The sequence below is a fragment of the Triticum aestivum genome, chromosome 1D (genome assembly GCF_018294505.1).
Source record: "Triticum aestivum cultivar Chinese Spring chromosome 1D, IWGSC CS RefSeq v2.1, whole genome shotgun sequence".
NCBI lineage: Eukaryota > Viridiplantae > Streptophyta > Magnoliopsida > Poales > Poaceae > Triticum > Triticum aestivum.
The window spans coordinates 196,710,589-196,720,995 of NC_057796.1; the positions used below are offsets into that span (position 1 = coordinate 196,710,589).

Consider the following 10,407-nt stretch of genomic DNA (forward strand, 5'->3'; position numbering starts at 1 on the left):
CAATTGAAACCTCTTCCAAAATAGTGGAATCATCATTAAATAAAGTCATGACCTCTCCAAATCCACTTTCATCAATATAATCATCATAAATAGGAGGCATGCTTTCATCATAATAAATTTTCTCATCAAAACTTGGGGGACTAAAAATATCATTTCCATCAAACATAGCATCCCCAAGCTTATGGCTTTGCATATCACTAGTATCATGGATATTCAAAGAATCCATACTAGCAATATTGTAATCATGCTCATCATTCAAAGATTTTATGCCAAGCATTTTATTTAATTCTTCTTCTATCAATTGAGCACAATTTTCCTTTCCATCATTTTCAAGAAAGACATGATAAAGATGAATAATATGAGGCCACCTCAATTCCATATTTTTTTGTCGTTTTCTTTTATAAACCAAACTAGTGATAAAACAAGAAACTAAAAGATTCAATTGCAAGATCTAAAGATATACATTCAAGCACTCACCTCCTCGGCAACGGCGCTAGAAAAGATCTTGATGTCTACTACGCAACTTTCTTCTTGTAGACTCGTGATGGGCCTCCAAGCGCAGAGTTTTGTAGGACAGTAGCAATTTTCCCTCAAGTGGATGACCTAAAGTTTATCAATCCATGGGAGGCGTAGGATGAAGATGGTCTACCTCAAACAACCCTGCAACCAAAGAACAAAGAGTCTCTTGTGTCCCCAACACACTAAATACAATGGGAAATTGTATAGGTGCACTAGTTCGGCGAAGAGATGGTGATACAAGTGTAGTAATGATAGTAGATATTGATTTTTGTAATAGGAACAATAAAAAACAGCAAGGTAGCAATTGATAAAACGGAGCACAAACGATATTGCAGTGCTTGGAAATGAGGCCTAGGGTTCGTACTTTCGCTAGTGCAATCTCTCAACAATGCTAATATAATTGGATCATATAACCATCCCTCAACGTGCGATGAAGAATCACTCCAAAGTCTTATCTAGCGGAGAACATAAGAAGAAATTGTTTGTAGGGTACGAAACCACCTTAAAGTTATTCTTTTCGTTCGATCTATTCAAGAGTAAGTACTAAAATAACGCAAAGTTATTCTTTCCATTCGATCTATCCAAGAGTTCGTACTAAAATAACACCATATGACACACATCAACCAACTCTAATGTCACCTAGATACTCCAATGTAACCACGAGTATTCGTGAGTTGATTATATGATATGCATGAAACGATTTCATATTCATAATACTCAATCCAAGACAAAGAACCTCAAAGAGTGCCCCAAGGTTTCTACCGGAGAAACAAAGACGAGAACGTGCATCAACCCCTATGCATAGATTACCCCAATGTCACCTCGGAAATCCGCGAGTTGAGTGCCAAAACACATATCAAGTGAATCAATAAGATACCCCATTGTCACCACGGGTATTCATAGAAACACATACATCAAGTGCTCTCAAATCCATAAAAGTATTCAATCTGATAAAATGAAATATCAAAGGGAAAACTCAATTCATCACAACAAGATAGAGTGGTAGAAACACCATATGATCCAACTATATTAACAAAGCTCGCGATACATCAATATCGTGCCAACTCAAGAACACGAGAGAGAGAGAGAGAGAGAGAGAGAGAGAGATTAAACACATAGCTACTGGTACAAACCCTCAGCCCCAAGGGTGGACTACTCCCTCCTCATCATGGTGGCCGCCAGGATGATGAAGATGGCCACCGGTGATGATTCCCTTCCCCCCCCCCCCGGCAGGGTGCCGGAACGGCTTTTCCGTCGCTACAAAGGCTTGCGGCGTCAGAACTTCTCATCTAGGGTTATTTCTGGGGGTTTCTCTACTTATAGGATATTTTGGCGTTGGTTTCACGCGAAGATTACCTTCGAGGTGAGCACAACCCATCTGTGCGAGCCAGGCCCCTCTGGCGTGCCCTGGTGAGTTGTGCCCACCTCGTGGCTCTTTTGGCCCTCCCACGAAGCTTCATGTGCCTCTTTTGTTCCAAAAAAATCGTCAAAAAGTTTCGTTGCATTTGGAGAACTTTTATTTCTGCACAAAAAACAACACCATGGTAGTTCTGCTAAAAACAGCGTCAATCCGGGTTAGTTCCATCCAAATCATACCAAAACCATATAAAATTGTTGTAAACATGGCATGAATACTTCATAAATTATTGATACATTGGAAACGTATCAGGAACCAAGCCCGGCTAACAAGATGTCGCCGCCCTCGGTCACGGGGGCTACTACTATCATATGAACTCCAATCACTTACATGGAAACCGGGATCCAGCTCCTGGCCGACCTCCCTGAGGGCCTCCCATAACCCGCCCAGTGCTCCGTCATCAGCCTTGAAATGCACGACGATCTCCTGAGGGACCTCCGACGCATACCGACCAGGCAAAAAGGAGGCAACCTTTGGCGGCGCGCTTGAAGACAAGGCTGCCACGCAGGTCGGGCCTCCCATGGAGATCCCCACATTCTCCGCCATGCTGGACATGGGGAAGGTCAGCACGCCTGAACTAGACAGAGAGGTCGGGACGCGGGCGGCCGATGAGCTCGTGCCGCCCCGAAGGGCATCCTCCATCTCGCAGCCAGCCACGGCCCTGGCGACAGGGGTCCCTGTCCAAAAAAAAAACAAGAAACGGCCTACATAAAGACTCGATCTCGCAGATGGTCAACAATGCTCACAACTGAAACACCATGCTCACGCAGAGGCCGGATTCCCTCCATTGGCAAAGGGACCTCCATAGACGGCAGCGTCCCTGGGTGCGCGGACAAGGGAGCAGCCGCAATCACCCCCGCAGCAGACGACCCCGTTGGGACATGGGGAGCGACCTTGAAAACAAGCTTAGGAGGTCAGCAAGGGAGCTAGCAGATGTCCAAATAAAGGCTCAAGGACAACGGGAGTGACTTACGGGGTGATCGGTGGCATATGCCTTCTCCGAACTGGTGTTGGGGGGATCAGAGAGATCTGCGGGTTGGGAGACTTCAAGCCCCCCCCCCCCCGCCCCACGAGGCTCGCTGTTGGATGGGGTATCCTCCCGGATGTTGCGGCGAAGCCTTTTCAAGGGCTGACATGACGCGGCGACGGCCACCTCTTCTCTATCGGATGTTGCGGCGAAGCCTTTTCAAGGGCTGACATGACGCGGCGACGGCCACCTCTTCTCTATCGTCGACATCCTCGTCTTCCTCAACGTCCTCGGCCTCCTCGTCGCCCTCGACGTCCTTGGCGAGGTCGGCATTGCCGTCGCCATTCTCTTCATCATTGTCGTTGCCTCTCCCGTTGCTGCCACAACCACTAGACGAGGAGAGGCCGTCCTCGTCATCCTCCCGGTCGTCATAGGCCTCCGTCTGTGCCTCCTCTGAGGCCTGCTTCCTCCCCCGATAGGATCCGACCTCTTCGTGAGAGGGCCCGGAGGGGACGATGACCATGAGGGCGGACAGGTCAGGGCTAACCTACTGGCCCATCATAAAAGGCTCGGAACAAAAGGTCTAGAAGGCAGTGAAGTCCTGTTAAAAAAAACAAGGAGCGGGGTTCAACATCTAAACCCCGGAAGCAAGCAAGAAAACCACAGACAAGATGCTTACGCTGCCAGGAAGGAGGACGGCCGAAAAAGGCCGCACGATCTCTTTGTTAGACCTCGTAATGGCTTCGGGCCCAACCAGGCCGCTGAGAAGCGCATCAATTGCCTCGGCACCCAACTCCTCCTGATAGACCTGCGCGGGGTCCATAGGCCCCGTGTACTGGGACATCAGGGAGCTCTGAGCCCGCAGGGGGGAGACGCGGCGTGCCACCCACGTCCGCACGATGTGGCCCTCGGTCAACCCACCTTTCTTCATGCGGGCGGTTGCTTCCGTGAGAAATTTGACCTCCCGGGTTGGCATCGAAAGCGGGGCCTACGAGAGCAACTTCTGGGGAGGCTCGTTCGCGAAGACTATCAGGTCGTCGACGAGGCCCTCCATGTAGAACCACGACTTATGCCACTCCCAAACAGATTTTTTGGGAGGTCAAAGGAGAAGAAGGTGGGTTGGGGCGGAGCTGCAGGATGGCTCCCCTGATGTCGCAAACGGCATTCTCATTCGACTGAACACAGACCCGGAAGAAACAACGGAACAAGTCAAAGTGCGGTGCTATCACAAGGTAGCACTCACAGAAGGTGATAAAATTTGCGATATGCAGAACCCTGTTGGGCGGAATGTGGTGAAGTTGACACCCAAGAAAATAGAGGAGGCCACGCACGACAGGATGAAGCGGGAAGCCGAGCCCCCGCACGAAGTACCCTGGGCATAAGACATGCTCGTTGGCACGGGTTCCAGCAGGACCTTCCCACTTGGGATGCGCACCCTCAAAAGTCATATCTACGGGCATGGACAGGTCGTCCTTGTAACCCTTAATTTCACCCTCCGTTGCAACGGACGGGAACCATTTTCCGGTGGATTTGGGTGTCGCTTGCCCTGATCTTGCACCCTTCTTGGGAGCGCCCCTTTTTCTCTTCCCGCCGGCAGGCCTGGAAGGCGGCTCCGAGCCAGAGACCTCTCTCTCTCTCTCACTCACTCACTCACTCACTCTCACTCCTCGTCTTGGCCATCAGCGGCGGGAGAACGGGAGCAGCGGAAACAAAGTGGCAGTGTGGTGAAGAGTTTGAGACGAACAAGGAGTGACACGGAATGAGGTAGGGTTTTGAAACCCCAGTTTCCCTCTCCTTATGAGGCGTCCGGACCTGAGACGTCGTCCACCCCCAGCAGAACGGACCACCTTTTCCGTTGCCTTGGGAAGGTTTTCCTTTCCCTCCTTTTTTTGCAGGGAATAAAGGTGATATATACTGTTGGGTCCTCTCTTAAGGACTCGCGACGGACACCGACTACACCGAATCGGCGTCCAAACCGAAAGGGTGACCGATCCCTTCGGTGCGCCGTACTCCGAGGCTATCCGAGCTCTTAAGAAGCAAGATGATGAAGTAGCCCGCTGGAGGTCTCGCGGCCCTCACTGCGACCTTCGCCACGCTTGGGGGCTACTGACGGGGTCCTGTACCGGGGGTGGCTAAATGCCAAGGAGCCCGGCCTCGCCAACTACAAGGGGGCCCAATAGACCCATGGTATGGCGCTAACCCTAGGAGGCCAGAAGACCTTCTTGATGCCCAAGGCTAGAGGGTGGCGGCACCGAAGATCGCATCCGGCATGTAAACCATAGACATCTCCTGTCTATATAAAGGGAGGTCTAGGGTTCCTCTTGATCATCTATCCTCATATAGGAGAAACTCTCAGTAGCAACATCAAACACCATTGTGACCCCTCGCACGAGGTATCCCACCATTATATATAACCAAAACCAGCAGGAGGTAGGGTATTACTCTGAGGAGGTCCAGACCTGGATAAACCCCTCGTGTGACCTCCAATCCATGACTTCCAGCTGTGCTTGGACCCTTATCGAGGGATCTGACGAAAATTTGCTCCATCAGTGATCCGTCATTTTTTCCTATGGTAGCTGTTGTGGTGGTGCTAGAGACAGGTAACGGGCATTGGTGTCAAGCTCAGAGATTTCTTCGGTCTTGATTGTAATTTTACTTCTTGACTAGTGTTTCTTTGTCTAAAGACTAGCGTTTCACTGTTTTTTCAGTTTTGTCAGGTCGGTATATATGTGGCTTATACTATGATCCTTGTGATATAAATAAGACATGTATTATCATGTAAAAATTATGTGATTTTAATCGTGAAAAATACTGAAAAGGCTCTTCTAGAATATTGAGCGAGATTTCAATACGGAGCGAGATTCTAATCGTGAAAACATTGAGCGGACTTTCAATACTGAGCGAGATTCTAATCGTGTAAATATTGAGCGAACGCTCGATAGGTTGTTGTCCAGCACAACATGTTTTGCACCGTGCGATCTAGCCATGCATGGTTACTCGGTTGGTGATGCCGGTGATATGCAGGGAAAGTGGCAAGCAGAGGGAGTGGTGGCGCTAGATGCTGGTCGCATGGTAGCACAATTCTTAACTGATTTCATGCAACAGTAAAATACTCCCTCCATCTTAAAATAAGTGACTTAATTTTATATTAACTTTAGTAAAAAAATAGTATAAAATTGAGTCATTTATTTTGGGACGGATAGAGTACTTGTAAAAAAAAATGTTAGTAAAAACTTTTGCTCTCTTCATTATTGGGGGTGATAACAGAGCTTATAGCAAACTACATGAAAACTAACATAAACCATCGAATTACAAACGGATGCCATAGATTTCACGAGGATGGCCCGCTATATTCATGTCTAAGTTTCAGTGCAAGTTTTTATACTTTAGAGGAGACCGATAATTTTCACTTATAAGCTACAAAACAACAAGTGCTCTCAGTCTTCATATGGACAATGTAGGTTGATTTTTCGTCTATTTCACACAAGAGCTTTTCCTGTCGTATAAGTCCTATTAATATTTATCAAGAGCATATTTAACACAGAAAAGAGAAAATAAAGTTGTTACTTCCTCCTTGTGGTTTAGAGGGCCTATGTTATTTTTTTTATTTTTTTTATTTTGTTTGTGTCATTTTCATTGTTCCACATCACATGTTCAGATTTTGAGGTGTATTAAATAGCCGCAAGCAATGATCAAAAGAAAATTCACTGATGCATGTAAAAGTCCTTGGTCATTTTGTGGTCATACATACATACGCCACAATTAATGCATCGGTAACATGATTCTTTAAAGAAAAACAAGCACACTAATTGAGTATTTTACAAATTAGAGAAATTATTTCACCACCCATCATCTATCTTGGATGTAAATTTTTTTGAATTTGACCCATACAACTTAACAGAGGGAGTACTATTTATTAAATGTTATTTTGGAAAGATGGGAGTGAATTTATAATTAAACATTATAATATGTGACTGCACGTAATCCAACAACAACCTATAAAATACAATGATATCTCAATGACTTGTCGCATCAATATTCTTTCATATCTAATGACTTGTCACATCAACTAAAACTTATGAAAAAATAGATGAGACATCCGGTGAATCTCTCGAAAAGAATATTACACCGGATGTCACACCTAGTTTCAAAACAATTAACTTGCTTTGAGGTCCCAAGGTATATAGAAGGGGAGGAAAACGCTCCCCTTCAAAATTTCTCCCGTGGTGGGATTCGAGTTGCACACTGTCACCCTGGAAGCTCTCGCCTTCATCTTCCTCCCTTCGCGCGTCCTCCTACCCTCCACGGCCGGGCCACGGTGAGCTCCAGCACTAAACAAGCCTCTCGCCTCTTCTCGCGTCTCGCGCTGTCGCCTCTCGCCACTCCAGAAGATATGCCTGCTCTTGCAGTCCCCGCCCTGCCCTGCTCATCCTCTTCCCCCCGATATTTCTATAAGTGGAAATTTTACTTTATCCATGGTCTGAGATGAAAAAGATCGGGTTTTTTGTGCGTCTCTCTGCACGAAAGACTGCGTTTTTTTATGCAGAGGGGGGTCAGATTGCAGGGGCAAAATTCTTGCATTCATAAGCTTTCCATTTCTTTGACAGCGCGGCGGCAGCAGCAGCAATGGAGGCGGGCGCGTCGTCAGGGACGGGGAGCTTTCCGGCCGAAGACGGTGAGATTTGGGTGCCCGTGCTGTCCGATCCTCTGGATGGGGGCTCGAATTCGCCGACCCAGGTAAGGCCCATCTTTGCTTCCCTCCATTTTCTTTATCGCCTCTGAAGAAATCCATTCCCGTGGAAGATTATTGTTCTTTCCTAGCGTTCATGCTTCTTCTCCTTTGCCTTTTTACTCTTTTGCTTTCTTGCTTCAAGTACTCTCTGTGCAAAACTGGTGTTTCTTTCTTTTGTTTTTCTTTTTGAGAATTTTTTTTGTGCTATTCTTTTTGAGAATGGGAACGATGTGTTGCTCAACAAGCGTCGTGTTGGACTGGCATCCACCTGTACAGTTTGTCATTCATCGAGCGCACAAAACAAATCCCTATATGTAAATTTGTTATTTCACTCAAGATTCATGAGTTATCTGAAAGAAGAGTTTTAAGCACAATCAAAATGGTCAATACAAAGTACTGAAGCTTAATTATTCCAATTCCCTGGTTTCATCAACTTTCTGTTTAACTGGAAGCAATATATGTGGCCTAGTACAGTTCATACATGATCCAAGTTCTTCAGATCTTATCGAATCTGACTTGGATATATAGAGTTTGCAGTGGGCTCATCGAAATCCTCAGACGAAACCGACGTATATTTCATTGTTTTGATGGCAGGCGGAGATTGAAGTCTATTCAGCATATCTGGATTATGACGCCATGGACTTCCAAGCAGTCTTAGAAGGACCCCAAGATGAACATGATATTGAAAAATTGTTTGGAGGTGCAATGTTTACTTCTTGCGGTATATTCCAAACTTTGTTACATAAGCAAGCAAGTTTTATCCGTGGTTTCCACTTTGAAACCAATGTATGAAGCTTTCCTTGCAGGTGCACGCAGTCCTACTTATATAAAGGAGGCGAATTTAACTCATGAGGCATGATTTTGGCACATGTAAAAGTATAACTTGCTAAATAAATGATGTGACAAATGTTACTGAAAATATGTTTCATCTTGGCAGATTGAATGTGAATTTTATTCACCAACTAGTGATCATGGCATGATACAAACACTTGCGCCTGCGTCACCAGAAACCAAGGAGATAAGGGGGAGGAGGAGATCTGCGCCGGCCACGGCGCTTCCTGAGAAAGAGGAGGCCCCTGTCACCATGGCCCTAGGTGGAGGAGGAGAGGAGGACAAGAAGAGAAAGGGAGGAGGGAAAGGGCACCCGCTGCCTTGTCACCGGAGAAGCATGAGGCTTGCGCTCGCCGCCACGCCGCTGGAGGAGGGGGCTTGTGCTACCTTCATAGTAGACCTGCTAGGTACGAATTATGAAGGTTGATATATATCACTTGCCAGTCTCAAGTAGTTAAATTCATATGTTATATGCTTCAGATTACATGCCGAAAAGTGGTTGGAGGCACCGAAGTCGCGTGAGAAGTGCACGCAAGAGAGGAATATGGTCGTTAAACACGGAACAAACTTTCCTTCTGCCTAACCATTTAGGGGTAAGAATTATGTTTATTATCAGGTAGAAATTCAACAAATTAGTATGTGTGCAACGACTTCTTTATGTATTCAGTCTTTGCATTGTGCACCTTTTGAGCTCAGATTTATTATCAGCCATCCATCAATGGAAAAATGCTCATAACTATGTCGGTTATGTTTACTAGAATGCGACATGCTTTCAGGACATGAGCTCTACATGTAAAGGCAAAAAATGTGGGCACAGAAAAAACAATGACCACTGGACATACGAAGAGATGAAAAAACTAGTGGATGCTCTGTATATATCTGGGGTTGGAAATTGGACGAAGTTGAAACATGAGAACTTTTCAAGATCAGTTCGAACATCAATGAATCTTAAGGTATGGTAGATTGGTGTATATTGCACCCTAAAGCAAATGCATTATTAGATGTTTTCTTTGCTTGTGACACCATTTTAATTTATTGTATTTTATACTTTTTTTTGTTAATCTTCTATGCATCTATAATTTTTCCGCCGTGAAAGATACAAAATTTTATGTTTGGTACATGTGTTCTATGTTACCAACATATAATTTTACTGTCACCAATCTCTCCTTAATTCTTTGTCCTAGGTCCACACTGATACCAATCTATCTTCTAATGTTTAGGATAAATGGAGAAATCTTAAGAAAGCCTACACGGTCAGGCCCACTTCTAAACGGAATGTTGTATACCATAAGTTTTTTGAACTCAATATGGAACACCACTGATTTGCATTTCTTACATTTCTTAAATTCCAGGGAAATGCTAAAAAAAGGATCTTGCCGACTCTAGACAAGGATTGTGTCGAAAAGATCCAGAAGCTAGCCTCCAAAATGAAGCTGCACTTGTGAATGATACAAGAAACATTGTATAGTACTTTTGGTGTAGGAGTGACTCAGCAACAGGAGTTCTGTTATTTTTTCTAGGACAGCAAGGCATAGGCCGGCTGCCATATTGAGTGTGTAGAGAGTAGAGATTAGCAGCTTATATATCCTTCCTAACTGCTTGTAAAGTACTCTCTTATTAATGAAACGGGGGAGGGGAGCTCTCTTAATCAACTTTTCTGTCAACACATCATGAGATGCATCACATGAGTTTTCCTGTCACATCAGATACTCTGATACAGAGATATACAAAAGGTACTTAAGCTGAAGCCCCAAAAAATATTTTATTTTTTCTTCCATTTGCCAACGGTAAGCATTATGTAGATTGCTTCCGCTATATTTCCCTCGGGACAAGCAAGAGGAAGAGACTGCGGTATCAAAACTTCCAGCTGATGTCGGGGATGAGAATGGTGAAACTGTAATAGATGAAAGGAAAATAAGAATAAGACCTTTGCCTGCTGGT

General features: G+C 45.3%; 1 protein-coding gene across 4 annotated transcripts; it reads left to right on the forward strand.

The window, feature by feature from the left end:
- The first annotated feature begins 7,055 nt into the window (after positions 1-7,055).
- On the forward strand, positions 7,056-10,118 carry LOC123167257 (uncharacterized). Of its 4 annotated transcripts, none has more exons than XM_044585103.1 (9): positions 7,056-7,221; positions 7,511-7,640; positions 8,230-8,335; positions 8,442-8,488; positions 8,573-8,873; positions 8,947-9,059; positions 9,225-9,419; positions 9,687-9,719; positions 9,819-10,118. In XM_044585103.1, the coding sequence occupies exons 2-9, from the start codon at positions 7,530-7,532 to the stop codon at positions 9,909-9,911; spliced, it is 999 nt and encodes a 332-aa protein (XP_044441038.1). In that variant the 5' UTR covers positions 7,056-7,221; positions 7,511-7,529; the 3' UTR covers positions 9,912-10,118. The 4 variants fall into 4 exon arrangements, with proteins under 4 accessions (XP_044441038.1, XP_044441046.1, XP_044441022.1 ...); XM_044585087.1 differs by having other exon boundaries at positions 7,061-7,221; positions 8,230-8,356; XM_044585094.1 differs by having other exon boundaries at positions 7,070-7,221; positions 8,230-8,356; positions 9,243-9,419.
- Positions 10,119-10,407: the final 289 nt, after the last annotated feature.